At 36.5% G+C, this 22,318-nt stretch overlaps 1 protein-coding gene across 6 annotated transcripts in view; it reads right to left on the reverse strand.

The window, feature by feature from the left end:
- Nucleotides 1-22,318, reverse strand: part of MSH3 (mutS homolog 3) — a 184,905-nt gene that overhangs the window by 108,046 nt on the left and 54,541 nt on the right. For all 6 annotated transcript variants that reach the window (XR_007409758.1, XR_007409757.1, XM_049108323.1 and 3 more), the window contains 4 exons: nt 21,207-21,319; nt 17,804-17,918; nt 6,415-6,499; nt 3,746-3,855 (listed from right to left, as the gene is read on the reverse strand). Coding sequence is in view for 4 of the 6 variants with exons in the window: in XM_049108323.1 (XP_048964280.1) it covers nt 3,746-3,855; nt 6,415-6,499; nt 17,804-17,918; nt 21,207-21,319 (423 nt within the window). In the remaining 2 variants the exon portion in view is untranslated. The remainder of the gene's footprint in view (nt 1-3,745; nt 3,856-6,414; nt 6,500-17,803; nt 17,919-21,206; nt 21,320-22,318) is intronic.

Consider the following 22,318-nt stretch of genomic DNA (forward strand, 5'->3'; position numbering starts at 1 on the left):
AGATCTTATCAATTCAAAGCAACAGAAGAAATTCAAAGATGGAACTTCAAAAGAATGAATTCAAAATAATATAATTTTAAAAGGTCTTAGGACTAATGACTGGCCAATGTGACATTCATTTATAAGAAGAAGCCAGAAAACTACACTGAAGAATCACCTTGCCTAAAACTGGAGAACTGATAAAAAGTAGAGATCACAACACATAAGAAAGCATAACCAATTTATAAAAAACAAACTCTTAAATACAGAGAACTTATAATTGCCAGAGGGAAGTGGGTGGGGAGATGCGTAAAATACGTGATGAGGAGTAAGACTATACTAATCATGATGAGCACTGAGTAAGGCATAGAATTGCTGATTCACTACATTGTACACCTGAAACTACTATAACATCGTATGTTAATTATACTTGAATTTTTAAAATTATAGAAAAATAAAATGGCTTTCAGCCTCTCAAAAAAAAAAATAAATAAACAACAAAAGGGGGGGAAGCTAATTTGGTTTCAACAAAGTAAAATCCAGTCTCAATAATCTAAGTAAATTCTTTGACTCAGTCAGTATATATAGGATAAAAGCCATTTATCTTTTCTAAAAGTCACTAGTAAAATTCTACACCAAAGAGACCATTTTATACAAAAAAAAAAAAAGTATCAGGAGTTAAAAATCTTCTGAAACTTAAAAAAGTTGGTTCTGGATTTATGAACTGTGTGACTGCCCCAGGAACTAAAATGGGCTGAAAAACAAAAACAAAAACAAAAACAAAAACTTTAAGGATTTAAGAAAATTCGTGGGTAACTAACAAATAATGGGCTCTTGGAGAACTTTGGGAGATTGACCTTACCTTGCTAAATAAATACCTTGTCACCATTTTTTTCTGTTCTACGATCTCACTACAGAAGAAAACCAGACTCTAAATGAACTTTTGGCTGCCAACATTTAAGACAGAATATAGCCTGGATAACCACACTGATGTGATCTGTGATTTGCATGAGCCCCAAGTTAGCATCAACAATTATAAACATACAGCTGAACCACTGACTAATCAGCTGACAACTTTCTTTAGGTATTTGGAATAGGTTGCAAGTGCCATTATATTTAACAAATTCTTTTTGAAATAAATTTTAGTAAATTAGAAAGATAAAAGTTTTAAAATTATGATCTAAAATTAAAGGGGCAAAGGAAAAAGTTTTATGTGTTTGTTATCAGCTCTGTGTTAGGATGGTCTAGAGTTTTCAAGCTGATACTTGAAAAGCATCAGTGTTCAACACAGGTATATTTTCTTTTGCCCTTTCTGGGAAAGTATGATACCAAAAGATACATGATTCAGCTCCTACAGAGCATACAATATGGTCTACTGAGTTTATCTCCAATTAATCCTGGTAATAGAAAAAAAATTTAACAACAGAAATAAAAATTTTAATTTACATGAAAAAGTCTCTACCGACTGTTTCTGCTGAATATTTCAACCAAGCAAATAAGAGTACAAGAAGTGCTATGGATACTTAGGTAGATGGCTTTCTACACTTTTTGCAGAAAGACATCTTGTCTGCTTTTGCTCCACAAGGCATTCTTACCTCATTTCAGTACTGCATCAAGTAGGCGCAGTGAACTCTTGAACAAAGTGCAGATTAGGAAAGCCATCCCCCCCTACAGTCAAATATCGGAGTATAACTTTTAACTCCTCCAAAACTTAACTACTAACAGCCTACTGTTGATCAGAAGCCTAACTGATAAGATAGCCAAACACTATGTATTTTTATATATGTATTGTATACTGTATTCTTATAACAAAGTAAGTTACAGGAAAGAAGAGGTTAAGAAAATCATAAGGAAATATATTTACAGTACTGTATCAGCAAAAATCCACCTGTGAGTGGATCTACACACAGTTCAAACTTGGGTTGTTCAAGGGTCAACCATACTTCCACTTCCAGAATGTCTTCTTTACCCAGTTTCCCCACCCAAAGGTCTTTATGGTCAAGAAGAAAAACTGGAGTGAACCACTAAAATCTTAAAGTGATTTGGTAATGATCACCATCCTAACATCCTTAAAGCTTATTACTAACAACATGTGCTATCCTTTACTAAAGATGACTATGTACTAAGCTCAGTGTAAAATGCAGCCAAGAGCAAGACTATTCTGTAGTTTAAAAGCTACAATGTACAGAAGGTGCCCAGTATGGTGCTTGTCCTGTAAAAAGAGCTTAAAAGTGGTAGTTAGGGGATCCCTGGGTGGCGCAGCGGTTTGGCGCCTGCCTTTGGCCCAGGGCATGATCCTGGAGACCCGGGATCGAATCCCACGTCGGGCTCCCGGTGCATGGAGCCTGCTTCTCCCTCTGCCTGTGTCTCTGCCTCTCTCTCTCTCTGTGACTATCATAAATAAATAAAAAAAAAATTTAAAAAAAAAAAAAAAAAGTGGTAGTTAGGGTTTCTGTCTCATCTTATTCCTTACGGCAACCCTGTGAGGAGGCAGTTTATCATTTCAAAGAGAAGAACATGGCATGGGGAGGCAGGCACATGGGACAGGACACGAGACTCAAGCATTCGGTGGGCCGACTCACTCAGTTGACAGAGCTGACACATAGCAGTTGTACCACCACACCATGCTCACCACTCTATTTAGGAAGTCATTCAGAAAATAATCTAAGTGCCTGCTCTACTCTGGAGTCAATGCTGTTTTTAAATCTGGGCTCTACCAGCTGTGAAACATTGAGCAAGTTATTGAAGCTCTGAATCTGCTTACTCTTCTCAAAGACCTACCTCAAAGGATGATTTTGAGTAAGAAAAAGCAGTATATACTAAGAATGCTATAATATAGCCTTCACATTAAAGGGGCTCATACTGACAAGCACCATTCTAGGTCAGAGTCTCCAAATTCATATGCATATCAGAATCATCTGGAGAGCATCAAAAACTCCAATTTCCAGGCCACAGTGGAGACAGATTACACTCTCTAGGGGTTTAGACAAGGGCATCAGTATCTGCCAAGCTTCCCAAGGGACTGCAAGGGGCAGACAAACTTGGAAACAGCTGTGTTTTAGGCACTAGATTCAGCTGCCTTCCCTGAAGGCGCTCCAAGTATACTCATCTACTTTCCCAAACATCTCCCTTCTGACCTCTTTCAGATCCCTACTTGCTTTAGCTCAGGTCCTTCAGAACCTCTCCAAGGAACTTGCTAATTTGCCCACCCCACTATCACTTTGTTCCCTCCCACACACAAGCCCAGTTCTGATCCTATCACTCCCATGCTCAGAATTACTGAATTAACTTCCCTTGGCTACCAACTCAGGCTAGCATTTAAAGCTCTCTATGAAAGGCAGTGCCCCAACTTTTGAGCTCCCTACTCCCCACTCTCTTACGCTACTGATGACCCAAACTAACTGGATAACTCACCTGCCCTGGACACAACCCATGTCTTCCAATCTGCAAGCAGACTCATTCTTGGGGGCAAGGAAACTATCCCCAAAATATTAGTGTATTGACAGATACAAAATAAAATCTTCTCCAATTTAAAACTGTTCTTTTTTTAAGTTTATTTATTTGTTTTTAGAAATCTCTACACCCAACATGGAACTCAAACTCACAACCCTGAGACCAAGAATCACTGTTTCTTTCATTCAGCCACCCCGGTGCCCTAAAATTCTGTTCCTATTAACTATAGTAACCTTAGTTTTAAGGAGACTAACATACATTTCACAACTTTATAGAATTTCAGATTAAACACATAAAAAAGAATCCCCTTTACCTTAGTTTAAGGAGTGGCTGGACCACCCACTTCTTTAACTTCCGTCTCCCAAATGAAGTTTTAGTATGGTCTAAAACCCAAAGTAAACTTCCTTTGGTTTTCATGTCAGTCTAAGAAAAAAACAGAAGAAAAGTTTTATTAACTAGACATTGTATTTGTACCAAAATTGCTAGTTGCTCATGTGCCTTAACTATTCAATGTACCCCAATTTTAAATGTTACACATGCTTATCATAAAGTATGGCTCATAGTAGCTATTCATTTAATGTCTGACAAATGCATGTACATGTGAACACACATGTATTGATATCTGCACTGAAAAGGGGTTGTCTATGTGTGGATTTGGTTAACTAAGAATATTCAGAAATCTTTTACAATATATGTTCATCCTAAGCATCTTCTGCCTTGGGAAGTACAGCAAGGATCATTTAATTTCCTTTGGCAATTCAGTATCCTCCAGATCCTCAGAGTTCTAAGCACTGATGCTCCCATGAAAACACTCAACGGGTAGAAGGTACCAGATGGAGATGGAACTGAAACGGAACTGCACTCTAGCAATTCACCCTGGAAATATTTTATTTTAGTCAGCTTTATTAAATCCTTAGTAAAAAATTATCAATCTATGCTTTGCTACTTCAAAGTTGAACAACTAAAAGAAAATTTATAATTAACTAGAGATGTTAGTTAATTTTAACCAAGATTTCATTGTATTACAAAAAAGTCAATAGGCTGAAATCTTATTTGGAACATAAACTTGTTTTTACCTAAGTATTTTTAACTTTTTCCTTTTCCCTCAAGTCATCAAGCAGGTACTTATAGAATACCTCCTATGTACTCCATTGTATGACTGGCAACAGCATATTAAGACATGGTCCCCTCCCTTGGGGTCCTTATGTCCAAATATGGAGGAAATGACTCATAATTAACACATGATGCCACTTGGCAGAAATTAACTATAAAAGGCATGACAACAGCTGCCAGGCCTTAGAGGTTTAGAGCAGAGCACACATGGAAGCTACAGGTTACAGAAGGCTCCCTTCCTTCCAAAACAGGAGCCCCACTGGCCTGAGCACAGTGAAGAGTCCCAGAAAGAGGATAGTGGACAAGAATAACTTTCCAGTTACTTCCTGCATCACTGAAGAACCAGGCTCAGACAAGAGAGGGAGGGTAGGAGAGAAACAGTTCTATTATTCCTTTGCTTTCCCTGATACCCAGCCCCCATTACCCCCTTCCATTGTTCCATGGTAACAGAGGCCAACCTAGAGTACAAAAACACAAGCCTAAGATGTGAATTTTTAGCTTCTATTTTAATAATGGCCCAAGTCCTGGTAATAATGAAAGAACTTTGAAGGGTATTTTAATTATAAATGATTTTTGCCTTTGGAATTTATTTTCAGAACTGACTACAAAGCAGTAGGATTTGAACGGGAGAGATGTAGCAGAATAAAGAAAGCTAGGAATGCCAGAGCTGTGTCTTCAGAGTCTATGAGCTCTTCTTCATCCAAGAAATGTCCTTTTCTTGGGATGCCTGGGTGGCTCAGCGGTTGAGCGTCTGCCTTCAGCTTAGGGCGTGATCCTGGAGAGTCCCTGGATTGAGTCCCACACTGGGCTCCCTGCAGGGAACCTGCTTCTCCTTCTGCCTATGTCTCTGCCCCTCTCTCTGTGTCTCTTGAGAATAAATAAATGAATATTAAAAAAAAAAAGAAATGTCTTTTTCTTCCTACTACTTACTTCCAATTGGGGAACGCATAGAGAGTTTATGAGAAGAAAGATTTGTGGGAAAAATTCTCAACTTCCAGATAATGTAATGACAAGATAAAAATGAAAGTAAGTAATGAATTTCATTCATTACAGAATGAAAGTAAGGCTGACTCTAGTACACCAGGATAGCTTGGAAGAAAGAGAAATTAAATAAGAGAAACTCGTTAGTAATATACATATCTAGGTGTCAGGAGAATAAATTCAGCATTTACTTTAATTCACAGAAGTAATAAATATTTCCGAAGAGCTTTAAATCATTTAATTCAGATGATTCAGCTTTTCAACTACTTATCAAATGATCTGGAACTGCTTTTTATTTCTATGACTTTATGTTATGAACATTAAATAGTATCTTATTTCTAAGTGATAATAAATGAAAGCCATCAATTTAATGTCTCCATTAACTTCCTAATTCATCAATAAAAAGCAAATAAATAATGATGGAAGTTTGTGAAATGAAATTTATTAATCTTACAATCTAACTCAACATAACAGTAATTTGTTTTATATGCTGGACAATAAGACTGAAGACATTTCAGTGAAAAGTTAAAGGTATATAGAAAAAATATTATCAAGCAGACAAAAAATCTACTTTATATTAATTTTCAAAGATAATGCCTTTCCAAAGAAATATTTGATACAGAAATTATCAGCATGGGCATGTCACTTCAATAATTAAGAAGGACAGCTCCAGAGTTACCAAAATAACACCCAGGAAGTATTTCATATCTTTGAGTCTCAAAAAAAATGGGTCCCGCAGTTATCAATTAATAAACAGATGACAGGCAGAGTGATCAGTTAAAGACCATATTCTTATTCTCACCTGCACTCTTAAGAACAGAATGCCACCTTATTCCAATTTTTTTTTTCAAAACCATTTGACTTGATTAGCCTTTATGTTTACCTGACCTGATTCTGTAGGATTTCAAGATTCCTTAATGTTGTTCCATTAATTGTCATAAATTCCATTTCACCAGAAAATTGCTTAAAATTCCTGTAAAAGAATGAAATGTTAGCCATGATATAAGTGCATAAAGAAATTTTAAAAACTAAAACTAAATATTCCAATACCATTATGACAAAAATGAGTTATCTGAAAGAAAATCAAATCAAAAGGAGCAAAATAAGTATTCACTGGGATGCTGTCTTCCATTGATGCTGGTGCCATTAAACAGACTGATGCAAAAGGATAGTTGTCTTGCACCATAAACAAGCACAAGGAAGTAAATGGTACCAACATCTTTGACATTTCCAAGAAGAGAACCAAACATAGTCTTATCATCAGCAGAGCATGTGGTGATATCTTCAGGAAAAGCTATGCAATTAGCTAGAAAGATATGTCAAGATATTTTAAAACGTCCTCCTTATTCTTTAGCATGAGATCATCTTGATAAACCTTACTTTAACAGCTTTTAATCAACATTCTGATATGTACAACAAATGGTATTTACTCTATAATTAACAACACACACTAATGGAACTAACATTTCAGTGGAGTATAAAACTGAAAAACTAGCAAAAACTATTTCCTTAAGCTCAAAGATTTCAGTCTTCTTATGTCCCTACAACTATCCCAAATGAGATTGAAGTTCAATAAATTTCAAACAGACTTGAGTACTGACTTGTGAGGATTACTAAGTGTATGCAAAATTCCAATTTTATCCTTAGCAATCTTTCATGTTAAGAAGTAATCAATGACTAATATAGTAATTCAATTTCCTTTATGTTTATATCAACAGCACTCACAGATTTACAGCTTATTTTTAAAGGCAAGAAAAATAATGGCAAGTCACTAAAATTGGAGGAAAAGCATAAATGTTTGCATTATAAACTTACTACACTTATCACATGGCTGTGATAAGATTTAAATAAAATTCAGGTTCCCAAACCAGTTATGGAAACAAGCCTTTATCCAGGAGTCGAAAGCCTAAAATCAGAGCCAGTGCTGAGAGATGCCTTCACTTCTAGATGATTCCCCCAACTAAAGCTCCAGAGCCCTGAAAAAGAAATACCTTATAGCATATTAGGAATATTGCCTAGAGAGAACTGTCTGTTAGCAGCAGGATTTCTCTGACAAGTTTGACTTAGTTTCTGTGATAACTTGTTAATGATTTTTAGAAGGAAGCAACTCCAACACTGACTGACAGCAGGTGTGTGTAGCTCTTTTACTCCTTCTTATAGCAGTTAACTTAATATACTTTGTATTACAGCAATTTCATGTTCTTCTGGAATCTTCATTAATGGATCTAAGCTCCTTAATGTCAGGAGTTACTTATGTCATACATCTTGCAGCACCTGCTAAGCCTAGCAGAACACAGATGCTCAACAAATGTCTGCCATCTTCCTATGGAGAAGCCAGTATGGATTGGCTGGTTGGTTTCCTTTGAGTCCTCAAACACAGAAATGTCTGTAAAACACCCAGGGACAATAAAATGTAAAATGTTATTTTCAGGAAGAAACATTTAGGAATCCCTGGGTAGCTCAGTGGTTTGGCACCTGCCTTCGGACCAGGGCATGGTCCTGGAGTCCCAGGATCAAGTCCTACATAGGGATCCCTGCATGGAGCCTGCTTCTCCCTCTGTCTGTCTCTGCCTCTCTCTCTGTGTGTGTCTTTCATGAATTAAAAAAAAAAAAAAAAAAGAACAGAAAAGAAAAGGAAAGAAAAGAAAAGAAAAAGAAGTATTCAAATCATTTAGCAGTGATTTGCTATAGATGACAGGTGTTCCCACACCTTTATGGTCAAAGATCCAAGCTGGAAGAGTTGACAGCCTGGACTTGAGTTGATATCTAGCCAGTTCCCGTGTTAGATAAAAGTCATTTCCTTCTCCTGTTCCTAACAGTTAGGTTGAACCTACTACTCTAGCTGGGATTAACACATGAGAATGTTAATCAAACACAGACTCTACAGGGATGCTCATTTGTTTTTTTTTTTTTTTTTTTTTTTATTTATTTATGATAGTCACAGAGAGAGAGAGAGAGAGAGAGGCAGAGACACAGGCAGAGGGAGAAGCAGGCTCCATGCACCGGGAGCCCGACGTGGGATTCGATCCCGGGTCTCCAGGATCGCGCCCTGGGCCAAAGGCAGGCGCCAAACCGCTGCGCCACCCAGGGATCCCTGCTCATTTGGTTTGAGAGAAAGACTCATCAAGAACCCATAATCCAACAGGCTTTTCTAAAAACATCTCAGCTAGTTGTCTTCATCTCCCAAGAACAGCAAAGCTGTAACATAAATAAGTGGCATTAAGATCTGTGGACTATCCAGAAGTACTGTTCAGTGTGCTTCACCCTCACAAGAACTAATAAACCCAACAGTCCATATGCTGAAGAGTGGAGTCTTAGGTTTAGGATTCTCAAAGCATCCTTGCTCCACCACTTAGTTGAGAGTTTTGTCACCTAACTCCAACTAAAAGTGAAATCCTGCTCCTACCGTGCCTCAAATGAACCTCTGAAGCAAGGCACAGTCAGAACATTAAAAAGAATTGGAATTTCATGGAGCATACAGAAGAATTAACAGGACTGCTTTTAGTGCCTGCTTGCTAAAACGTATATTGTGACAAAATATGGTTTGGACTAACACACACCCTAGTATAGAGAGCACTGGAGGAGTCTTAGAGCCCGCACCTGTATTTCTACGCAATACAATTACTGGATATCTACAATACCAAAAAGAACCCAAAAAACTGAAGAATCAAATTGTCTTAAGTTAGCTCACAAAACTAGACCTTCAGAGAAAAAGTACAGGTTCCTTTATTAACAGTATTCATAAGCTGTGCATATAGTTTGCTTTTACTTTTTTTCCTTTATTGAACAAGTCCCCTAGATCTCAAAGTAGATATAGTGAGAAGCAAAGAGTTTATTTAAAACTGACATCTGCATTGATTTTAAAAAGAGATTAACCAATGGGCAAAATTAAACTGGAATGATTCCTATGGAACAATAATTATCAAGCAACATAAGAACTAAATATGCTTTTGGGTTTCCCCTATGCTTGGTTAATAATGTATTCTGGAACCGGGACTCTTCTTCCCAAATACAAAAGAAATTTCCTTCTGTCAGTGCCTGTTTCCATTAGGAATTATATGTTTTTTTGAACTCAGGGTTGTAACTGCCAGCATCCTTAGGAATTCAACAGTATATGATCACTGATACGAAATACTCAAGCAACTCTAAATTATTTATCCTTTTGGGAAAAAAGCAAATTTTGAATGCTTTGAAATGAACCTCATAAACAATGCCTGGCTAGAATTCATGCTGTGTGAACCTGGATAAAAATCCTACAAATAGGGATTGAAATGTGAAAGGGATGCCTGGGTGGCTCAGCGGTTGAGCATCTGCCTTCCGCTCAAGGTGTGATCCAGGATCAAGTCCCACATCGGGCTCCTTGCAGGGAGCCTGCTTCTCCCTCTGCCGTGTCTCTGCCTCTCTCTGTGTATACCTCTCATGAATAAATAAATAAAATCTTTAAAAAATATATTTCAGACAACAAAAAATACAAAAGACACTTCCCCTCCCTCCCCCAGGTTTTACAATGGGAGGGAAATATCCTTGCTGAAAACTTGCCAGAGAAATTTAAGATGCTGTATCGTTCCTACCCTAGTTTTCTAAAAAAATGAAAACCAATTTTTCTGATTTAGACATAGGCAGTTAAAGGTGATCTTACCTAAAAGACCAACCCCCTACAAAGATCTCAGGTAAATATAATTTGAAGGGTGAGACAAAAAAAACAAAACAAAACTCAAACTACACATTACATATGAAATCAATAGTGGAAAATAGTTCTCTATGTACAGTTTTCAGAATTCAGATATTCACCATCTGTCTAACCTTTACATGGTCAGCTTAACTTATGGGTTATAAACTATTATCTGAGAAGACTTCAGTTTTATTGTAGATTCACTTCTAATTGATTTGTAATTAAACAAAATGACCATCTTTACATTCCTAAAAGCTGCTAAGCATTATATGAGAGGAAAATAATAAGAAAGGTATATAATTGAGTCCCCAAGTGACTCTCTAGGAGGATACACAGGACTCTGTACTCAGAGCTATGATTTATTACACTGAAAGAATACAAAGGAAATCAGAAAAAGGAAAAGAGACACACGGCAAAGTCTAGAGAAACTAAAGGCAAGCTTCCAAGAGTCCTCTCCTGGTGGAGTTACTACAGGGTATGCTTAATTTCCCCAGCAGCGAGTTGTGATGACACATGTGAAATGTCCACCAGAGCAGCTCATTAGAGACTTAGCACCTAGAGTTTATACTGGAAGCTGGTCACACAGGCATCTTCTCCCTTATGTTTATCAAAATTCCATCTCCCAGAAACAAGCAAGTAGTTAGCAATAAATCATGTTCTTTGCAAAGTTTAGAGACAGTGAGCCATTCTTATCAGAGAATGTTGTGAATTTTCCCAAATGCCAAAGGTCAAGCTTGCAAGGAGATCTTTATTTTTTTTTTTAAAGATTATTTATTTATTCATGAGAGATAGAGAGAGAGAGGCAGAGACACAGGCAGAGGGAGAAGCAGGCATGCAGGGAGCCCGACGCGGGACTCGATCCCTGTCTCCAGGACCAGGCCCTGGGCTGAAAGCGGCGCCAAACCGCTGAGCCACCCGGGCTGCCCGCAAGTAGATCTTTCTACTTGTCTCATCAGGTCTGCTATGTTAACCATTTTGTTTTTGTTTTTTGTTTTTTTGCACTATTCAAATTCTAGTTATCTTAAAGTATATGTGCTATGTTTATTCAATTATTCCTTCTTGATCTTTACTCTTCATCTCTAAATTTATCTTCTTGAATACACAGTTCATTCTTCAATCCTACCATCTCATTTCAAAGCTTTCCTATTCCTCATTCTCATTTGTTCTTGCTCACCCAGTATCATTTTCTTAATGTCTTTTAGCTCATTTTGAAGTAGTATAGTTTTTATTCCATTTGTGGACATCTTTCTGGCATCCATTCATTTTCTGTAAGGACATTATCTGATCCTATTGTTTCTTCTCATAATAACTTTCTATAAAATCTGAATTTGGTTCTTTTCCTGTTCTTTAAGTGAAATTAATTTTCTGGAAGTTTTAAAACACAGGCATTGTTCACGATAGCTGTTGGAACCTCATACATCTCTTTCTTCTATTGTTTATGTGTAATGTCCAATTACGGTTCCTGACTTTTGTTTTCATTCATTAAACATCAAATGCATCAATTTTAAATTTGATTTTTTTAAGATTTTTTAAATTTTTAAATTTTTTTAAAAAATTTAAATTTTAAATTTAAATTTAAATTTTTTTTTTTAAGATTTTACTTATTTATTCATCAGAGAGACAGAGAGAGAGAGGCAGAGACACAGGCAGAGGGAGAAGCAGGCTCCCTTCAGGAAGCCTGATGTGGGACTCAATCCTGGAACTCCGGGATCAAGCCCTGAACCAAATGCAGATGCCACCCAGGCATCCCGAATTGTCCTTTTCTAATTGTTAAAGGACAATTAGGAAACTGAACAAATTTATATTTTTTAAAAACTGTTACCAGATATTAGACATCAGATAGCACAGAACTGTGCTCTCTTGAAAAGAAAAATAAATGAGATAAACATTATGACTGACTCTTTGGAGAGACCAAGGAAACTACAATTTGTGAGACAGAAAGCCAGACATGACAGAGCTGCATACAAGAGAGAGCTCCAAAGATGTGCAGAAGGATCCCCTCAAGGCTTCTATCAGGTACCAATCCTTAAAGGTATGAGGGAACCTCCATAAAGTCAGGGAAAAAGCCACAAGAAAACACTAGATCAAACAATAAGCAGATCAAACACACAGGGCTTAGAATAGTTGCCTCCAACCAACTAGAGTGGAAATGCCTCAAAATACATGGGGCACTGGGTACCCTTATAAGGGTATTGCTTTAGAAGTGTAAGTAAAATAGACAGACAAGGATTTCCCAATTTGGTACTAATAATGTTTAAATATACACATGTATAGATGTATATCTATTACACCAAAATATAATTTATATACCACATCATTTATCTGGAGTACACGATTCAATGGTTTTTAGTATATTAACAAGGTTGTAAAAATCATCATCATTATGTAATTTCAGATATTTGCATTACCTGCCCAAAAAACTCTATACCCATTCAGTCACTCTCCATTTCCCCCCAACCCAAACTGCTCTTAGAAACCACTGATTGGCTTTCTATCTCTATGGATTTGCCTATGTCATGTAAATAGAATCATGTGTGTGTGGTCTTCTGTGATGGCTTTTTTTTTTTTTTTTTAATTTATTTATGATAGTCACACACAGAGAGAGAGAGGCAGAGACATAGAGGGAGAAGCAGGCTCCATGCACCGGGAGCCTGACATGGGATTCGATCCCGGTCTCTAGGATCGCGCCCTGGGCCAAAGGCAGGCGCTAAACCACTGCGCCACCCAGGGATCCCTGTGATGGCTTTTTTAACTTAAAATAATATATACAAGGTTCATCCATGTTGTAGCATGAACCAGCATTTCATTCCTTTCTGTGGTTCAATTAGAGTCCATTTTATGCATATCTCATATTTTATATCTATGTATTCACCAATGGATGGACATTTGGGTTGTTTCCACTTTTTGGCTATATGAATGATAATGTTATAAACGGTCATACAAATTTTTGTGTAGACATATGTTTTCATTTGTGTTGAGCACACATCTAGGAGTGGAATTGTCAGATTATCTGATTAAGTCCAAGGAAAACACTGTGAAACTTGAACTACCACACTGTTTTCCAAGTTGGTTACAACCATTTTACATTCCCACTGGCAATGTGTAAGGGTTCTAATTTATCCACATTCATACCAACACCTGTCTGGGTTTTTAAATTATTTGTGTAGATATTCTAGTGGATATGAAGTAGTATCTCATTGTGGTTCTGAGTGGAATTTATCTGATGCCTAATGATGCTGAGCATTTTTTCACATGCTTATTGTTCATCTGTACCTGTTCTCTGGAGAAATGCCTATTCAGATTCTTTGTCCATTTTAAACTAGGCTATGTGTCTTTTTACTGTTGACTCATAAGAGTTCTTCATGTATTCTGGATATAGGTCTCTTACCACATACAGGATTTGCTAAGTTTTTCTCCTATTCAGTGGGTTGTCTTTTCATTCTCTTGACAGTAGGCTTTAAAGAGCAAATTTTTCACCGTGAAGTCCAATATTTTGTTTTTTCTTCTGCGACTTGTGGTTTTGGTGTCACAGCTAAGAAACTACTGCCTAATCCAAGTTCATGAAGATTTTTACACTATGTTTTCTCCTAAGAGCTTAACAGTTTCAGCTCTTAAACACAGGTCTTTAGTTCACTTTGAGTTATTTTCTATTAGGACATGAGGTAAGGTAATACAAAACTCACTCTTTTGCATAGATAACCAGTTATCCAGGAGCTAGAGAAAGAACCAAAGAAAACACTAAGTCAAACAATAACCAAGGTTCACACAGGGCCTTTTATTGGGGAAAAAATATTCCACCACTGAATGCTTTAACACCTTTGCTGGAAATCAATTGACAATACGTGCACAGTTTATTTCTGCTCTCGATTCTATTTCATTGATCTGTAAGTCTGTCTTCATATCAGTGCCACATTGTCTTGACTACTGTTGCCTTGCATCAAGTTTTCAAACAGGAATATGAATCTATAATTTTGTTATGTTTTTTCAAAACTGTTATAGCAATTCTTTGGCCATTGAATTTTCTTAAAATTTTAGGATCAGTCTGTCAGTTTCCGCAAAAAAAAAACTGACTGGATTTTTGATACAATTACACCATATCTATAGATCAATTTGGGGAATACTGCCCTCTTAGTAAGATTAAATCTCCTGATCCACAAACCTAGGATGCCTTTCTACTTATTCAGGTCTTCTAATTTCTTTCAACAGTGTTTTAGAGTTTTCAGAATACATCTTTTGTATCTCTTTTGTTAAATGCATTATTTTATTCTTTTTGATACTACTATAAATGAGATTATTTTATTTTCATTTTTCAATTCTTCATTGCAAGGTTATAGATAAAAAGTTGATTTTCATTTTGGTATACAGATCTCATATCCTACAACCTCATGAACTCATTTTATATGCTTTAATCTTTTTTGTGGATTCTTTAGGATTTTCTGTATGTACCTTCATGTTAACTGCAATTAACAGTTGTACTTCTTTCCAATTTGGATGCCTTTTACTTCATTTTCTCGCCTAACTGCCCTGGCTAGACTTTCTAGGACAATATTCAACAAAAGTGAGAAAACACTGCTTCTTCTTATTCCTGTTCTTAAGATGAGAAGCATTAACTCTTTATCCCATTAAGTATGATGCTAGGATCTTAGGTTTTCACTGATCACTGTTATCAGGGTAAGGACCTTCCTTTCTAGCTTTTTGCTGGATATTTTTATCATGAAAGGGAGCTTTAACTGTCAGGATGGTCCTGTAATTTTTAATCTCTTATTACACTGATACAGTATATTACTTTAAATGACTTTCAACATGTTAGACCAAACCTACAGTCCTAGAATAAATCCCATATTATCAGATTCTATTTGTTTGTATTTTTTTGAAGATTTTTATGTCCATATTCATATTAGCCTGTAGTTTCTTCTCTTGTGGTGTCTGATTTTGGACTATTGAATTTGAGGCTAAATAATTATTGGGATACTCTGTGCATTTTAGGCTATTCAGTTGCATCTCTGGTCTCTACCCATTAGAAATCATTAAAATAGTTATAAAATTCCCTTTCACTAGTGAAAGTAAACACTGTACATTATCATCCTATTGTAAGAAGTCTTCTAAAAAAAAAGCTCTTTAAGCTCTTACAGTTTACCTTGGGTGGATTTTGTGTCATTCTTTTCTAAATTTCCAAAACCTGGGCATGATCCTGGGGTTCCGGGATCAAGACCCACATCAGGCTCCCAGGAGGAAGCCTGGTTCTCCATCTGCCAGTGTCTCTGTCTCTGTGTGTCTCTCATGAATAAATAAATCTTAAAAAAAAAAAAAAAGTCAAAACCTATGTGAAGTTCTGACCACATTAATCTTAATAAAAGTCCTCTGAAATGACAAAACACTCATTTCCAACACCAATAAAAATGCTAATTCTTAAAAACTTTATAAATTTGAGAATCAGGCTAATTTATCGAATTAGGTAACTTAAAAACATACCAATTTAATTTCAGTACAAATAAACATGTTTTACTATTCAATATTATTTTTAGTTTAAATGTAAGGAGGGTACAATGTTTTCATACCCAAATTCATCTACTTCTAAAAGTATCAGAGCCTGATTCTTTTAAAAAGTCATTTTATTCTAAAATTAATACTTAAAATAAAATTAAATTAAATCAATACTTTATTCCTTGGTGATACAGGAAAAGAAACAAGTCTTAATGGACAAGCTATTAATCAACAATTCTACCTCATTCAGAGGGGCTCCGTATCTAAGGAAGTCAAATGGTAGGCAGTTTGCCATCCTTTTTTTATTGGAACTGAACAGAGTCAACCATATGGATCAATGTCTGCTAAGTCTCCCATTACTAGAACTTAAAGTGCAACCCAATTAAATATAATACCAAGCTGATACTCTTTTTCATAAAACATTTTAGTCATACTAAAACATATATAGATAAATACAGTACCTAGGTTAAAAAATAAAACATCAGTTAGAATTCCCCTGTGCCATTTCCCTCACCAACCTTCATTCTTCTCTTTCTCCACTGGAAGAAATCACTCTTCTGAATTTATTGCTCATCATTTCCATTTATGTCTTTATATCTGCCCTATGTATGCATGTATTCTAAAGCAATATTCCTAAGCACTACTTAAGTAATCACTTTTTTACATGCTTCTAACTTCATATAATGGTGTGTACTGTGTCCCCTTCCGTAATTTGATTTTTGGCTCAATATAATGTTAACGTGATTTTTTAAAAATTGATGTAACTCCAGTCCATTTATTTTCATTGATGTATGACATTTCACTGCATGAACATAACACAATAAATCCACTCTCCTGTTGATGGACATTTAGATTGACTTTAAACAGGACAAAATTGTTTTCAGAGAAATGGTATTCTTTTCTATCCTAAATAGTACACACACCAAAAAAGACATTACAAAAAGATTCCCAAGGGACCTGCTTTTCTTGTACCCTCCCCAACAATTTCAAACCAGTACCACCTCTTTTACCCTAATTCATATTTGACCATTTTAGTGAGATAGCTCCTGTCTGTCTGCCCACCTCTGCAGCAGAGAAAGAAGCTTACTAATCAGGGATCAAAATGATAAAGGGTAATTCTTCACAGAACCAAAGCCAAGGAGCTGGTGAAGGTGAAACACAGAAAGGCAAGAAAATTCTCCCACTACTTTTTTCATTCCGATAGCTTTTAAACTAACATCTTCCTAGAATGTCAACTGTGAGTTTTAAATCTCTGAACTCCACAAAGTTAATCACTCTTTTAAAACAGCTATGTTAGTAGCTATCCCTCTTAATCTCCAACTTTATGGTCTATGAAATAAAAACTGAAACCAAAAATAAGAAAGGCAGTGAAGTTTTATGAATGCTTTTTAATACCATTTCTTTTTTTAATACCATTTCTTAACTCCACTTAATAATACTTGTCAATTAACTGTGCTTTAGTATTTAGTATATTAAATAGCTATATGAATACGAATTGACAGAATCTTAAAGATTCTATAAATATTTTAACATTTTTCACCAATAGTACCCACACAGTTCACCCTTGTCCCCAAATAGAATATTCTACTGGGGAACCTGGGTGGCTCAGTTGGTTAAGTATCTGACTCTTGATTTCAGCTCAAGTAATGATCTCAGGGTTCTGGGATCAAGCCCTATGTTGTACTCAGCAGGGAGTCAGCTTGAAGATTCGCTATTCTCTCCCCCTCTCCCTCTCCTTCTCCCCCACTCCTGCGCTTTCTCTTTCTAAAGTAAATAAATCTTTTAAAAAAAAGCATATTCTATTTATAGCATGTGAACTTGTCTGAGTACAGTATTTACCAAATTCGACTTAAAAAATCCTTTTATAGACTATATAAAAGGCTCAGGCTGGACATATTATATTCAGTCATATGATTTAATATTGACACACAGTAGAAAATAGAAGATCACTTTTTGTCAGCCAATAATCAAAGATAAAAGGCAGTAGTGTCAAATTTCTCAGATGCTCTTATTTCTAAATGAATGCATGTGAACTTTAAACCAAAAAAAAATTTTTTTCAAAGAAAATATTTTTAATATAACTCTACCCCCCTTTTTTTTTATTTTTGAGAAATCACTTACTTGGGTTTGGAAAGCACCTTTTCCAAGTTAAATTCTTTGAGGTATCTTATTACAGCAGCCAAAGAGCAAATCACAGGTTTCTCCAAGTTAATGATGCCAGAAAAACTTTGTGAAGCTAAAAAACAGAATATATACTTCCATTAAAGTTACTGTTCACCATTATTAAAAACTGTAAGTTATGTGAAATTTAGTTTATGCTTATTGAAATAATAATATAGACAATACCTCCTAAAATTGCCTTTTAGGAGAATGTGGAAGATTTCAAGTACCTAGATCATGGGAAAATGGGCATTTTTTTTTTTTTTAAGATTTTATTTATTTATTCATGAGAGACAGAGAGGCAGAGACCCAGGCAGAGGGAGAAGCAGGCTCCATGCAGGGAGCCCGACTCAGGCCGAAGGCAGTGCTAAACTGCTGAGCCACCCAAGCTGCCAAAAATGGGCATTTTCTAATGGTGAAATAAATTTTTTTGTAGAGCAAGTTTTTCAAAATATAAAACGCTCATCCCCTTTGACCCAGAAATACTCTAAAATGCATGCCAAAGATGTATATACAAGGAAGTGAGCTAAAAATCTTTTGTATTAGTAAAATCTACAGATAACCTAAGTATCAGTAGGGTAATAGATAAATTTTGTTAAGTCCAGATTATTATGCATCTACTAACAAGAATGACTTACAGCTATCTGTATAGACACAGAAAACTATTCATAATATGCTGCTGAGTGAGGGCAAAAAAAAAAGCTGTACAATCACTCTTATCTCTCAGCAGCATCTGGTCTCTCAAAGGCTTTATTCTTGTGCCCTACAGGGTATTCTCAACAGAGCAGCCAAAAGAATCCTTTTAAAAATGTACATCAGACCATTAGACTACTTTGCTAATAAAAGTCCTCACACACCCCCCAAATCACTGAGAGAAGCTCAAGTCCTTACAGGTCTTTCAGGCCCTACAATCTGCCTTCCACCTTCCCTTTATCTATCTCTAAGTTCACATCTTTATCTTCTTTTACCTTGTTCTAGCACCCAGGTTCCTTTTATTCCTCAAACATACCATGCACTTAGATATGTTGTACTCACTGCTGTCTGTGCCTAAAACACTGTTCCTTCACCTGTATGGCTTTACCCCTCAGCTCCTTCCATCTTTGTTCAAGTCTTTGCTCCAGTGCCATTTTCTCAGTGAGGCCTTACTTTACCACCCTATTCCAAAGTTCACTCTCTTCCCTACCTTACTTTCTTCATAACACTTATCACCTTCAAACACACTAACTTATTTTATTGTATGTATCTCCATGTATATGTGAACTCCGGAAGGGCAGGAATTTTTTTTTTTATTCCTTATTGTATGTGTGATACCTCATATAACAGGCAGTCAATAAAAAACTGGCTGAATGAATAAATCCAAGTTATATGAAATATACAGATTTATGTATGTATGCCCAAACATATGGATTTGTACCTATAAAAATTCTTAAAGATTTGGGAAGAGGGACTTTCACTTTTTTTCTTTATGCACAACTATGTTTGGACCGTCTTTTTTTTTTTTTTTTGCAATAGTCATTTATTACTTTCAGAAATAAAAAAAATTACAAAATATCCTCTACATCAGTAATACCAAATATATTAATTTCAATTGTGGCTTTCTATAAAACCAAGGTGTAAGTAAAGAGCTAGTAAAACTCTTCCCTGTTCTGAGAATTTCATCTTTTAACTTTCTAGCTCTATTCCCCAGGAAACCTGATAAAGTGTCAATGTGTTATGGAGGTAACATTGCATATGGTAAGAATGACCTGAAACCAATAAATCGCATCTGGGCTAAAAAGAATTATAAACACCTGATTCTAGAATTGTTGGCCGCCTGGGAGTACACTGACTCTGAAGTTGGCATGGCATGAGACTTCTATGCCTGGGTAGATTCTGATGAGTATCTCCTGTTTTTGCAGCTGACCTGTACTTGGCAGGGAGTGTGGGTGGAGAGAAGCAGTTTGCACAAGGACTTAGGCTCTCAAAGGCATTACGGACAACTACAAACCCTGTGGAGGACTATTCCCACTAACAGGAACAAGTGCCCCCTACTGGTGAGCTAAGGTTTCCTATCCTATAGACTTCTAAGTGAATGTGATGTCAAAAGTCACTTAGGGGAGTCCTGGGACTTAGTCTTGTCTTTACTGGAGCATAAGAAAACAATCCCTTGGTGATATCTCAGACTGTCTGAGAATGGGTTACCCTCTCAGACACTCGATTCAAGTTGGCACCATGAGACACAAAATGTTGGGGAGAGAAATGCTAACAAGACATTGGTGCCTGTGGGTTAGCCAAGGGGAGACAGATCTATCTACAGTCTAATGGTGAAAGCCCTGAAGCATGTGATAAGATATCACAATGACCCTTAACAGAGCAAGCTGGACTAGCAGGAAGGATGGGGGTATAGACCAAGTCAAGCACACCTGGCTGAGGACCTGTACATTAGACAAACAATAGTTACTTAACATATTAATACCCTAGCATTAATGTTCTGGTATTAAAATTGTGGCAATCAAAAAAAATAATAAAAATAAAATAAAATAAAATAAAATAAAATAAAATAAAATAAAATAAAATTGTGGCAATCAATCTAATGAAATGCTAGCCTTTATCAGATTTACCCAAATACTCTATAAAATAGTAAGGAAAATAATGGGCATTTTTTTAAGAGAAGCAAACGTGAAGGTTGGCCAGTAATTCCTTATACTCCAATGAATATGTTAAAAACATCAAGTTACTAAATGGTTTTAACTACAAAGGAAGAAGCTGTAGGGGTCTTTTTGATGAGTGCAAGGAAAGTGAACACTTTGAACGCAGCAGAACACAGTAGAAGTGAACGCAGTAGAGTGCCTCTCTGCTCTACTAGTGCCTCTACTGGGCAGCCCCAGTGGCACAGTGGTTTAGCGCCACCTGCATGCAGCCAGGGGTGTGATCCTGGAGACCTGGGATCGAGTCCCACGTCGGGCTCCCTGTATGGAGCCTGCTTCTCCCTCTGCTTGTGTCTCTGCCTCTCTCTCTGAATGAATAAATTTAAAAAATATTAAAAAAAAAAAACACAACTAGTGCCTCTACTGCTGCCAGTTATTTACTGGTAACTGCCTAGTTTTCATTAAATTGAAAGTCAAAGTTGCACCTTTATCCAAATTTCTTTAAGATTTTATTTATTTATTCATGATAGACACACACAGAGAGAGAGAGGCAGAGGGAGAAGCAGGCTCCATGCCGGGAGCCCGACGTGGGACTCTATCCCAGGACTCCAGGATCATGCCCTGGGCCAAAGGCAGGCGCTAAACCGCTGAGCCACCCAGGGATCCCCCCCTTTATCCAAATCTCAAAACTGGGTTAAATTTGAGGACATTAAGGCTAACACATATAAAATATTTACCTTGGATGTCAACTGCATCTTTTGCATAAAACTCTGTAACTGCCTGGAAAGCATGGCTGTATTCAAAATAAACGTTATCCATCCTTTCTACTCGAATTCTGTCATCCCGCACACTGAAAGAAAAAAAATGAAAATTTCAAAGATAATATTCATAATCTTGAACTATCTATATTTAGACCCTGGCCTGACCAAAAAAAAAAATTCATTCTTCATTCTTCCCCAAGCAGGAAAAAAGAGAGAAAGATCTAAAGTTTCCCTGTTTGACATTTCATACAATATAATTCCTCCTTTTACCACTGGTACTTTACATCAAGTAGTGCACTGTGATGATCAAGAACTCATTGAAATTTAAGTCAATTACTTAGATTAATACAAAAGGGAGGAAAATGGAAAAGCATCATTTTAATTTAATTGCATCATCTGTTTAAATACTCTACCAGTAAGAAACATCTTTCTCTGAAATGGCATCATTGTCTGGCTAGCTTTTTGCAAAGTCCACTTCTACCACAGTCTCCATTCCAATGTAGCAAATTCCTCCTAGGTAAACTCTCACTCTCTATTTAAAGAGGTTCTACAGGGGCACCTGGGAGGCTCAGACTGCCTTCCACCCAGAGTCCCAGGATCAAACCCTGCATCAGGCTCCCCACTGAGCCAGGAGTCTGCTTCTCCCTCTGATGCCCTCCTCTCGTGCTCTCTCTCTCTCTGATTAATAAATAAAATCTTTTTTTTTTTAAAGGCGGTTCTGTAGTCTCTTTAAAACTGTGCTTGTGTGTGTGTATGAGATTATGTAAGTACATAAGCAAAACCATATCACCCATGCTGGGTAATACACTTTCTGTCTCATTTGGTTTTGTTTGGCTCCCCATTTCTCCTCCCCCTCTCCTTCCCCATCACCTCACTCCCAACCCATGTTAACAGCCCAGAATGAATCCTTCCCTGTTTTTTTTTTTTCATGTTCATATGTTCATACACAAGCATATATTATACACATCCTTATTTTATAAAAGTGGGATGACTTCACAGAAACTTTTCTGTATCTTATTTTCTTCATAAGCAGTAACTCTTGGAAATCCCTTCACATAAAGTGACCTACTACACTATTTGTTTTTAAT

The sequence above is a fragment of the Canis lupus genome, chromosome 3 (genome assembly GCF_003254725.2).
Source record: "Canis lupus dingo isolate Sandy chromosome 3, ASM325472v2, whole genome shotgun sequence".
Taxonomy (NCBI): Eukaryota; Metazoa; Chordata; class Mammalia; order Carnivora; family Canidae; genus Canis; species Canis lupus.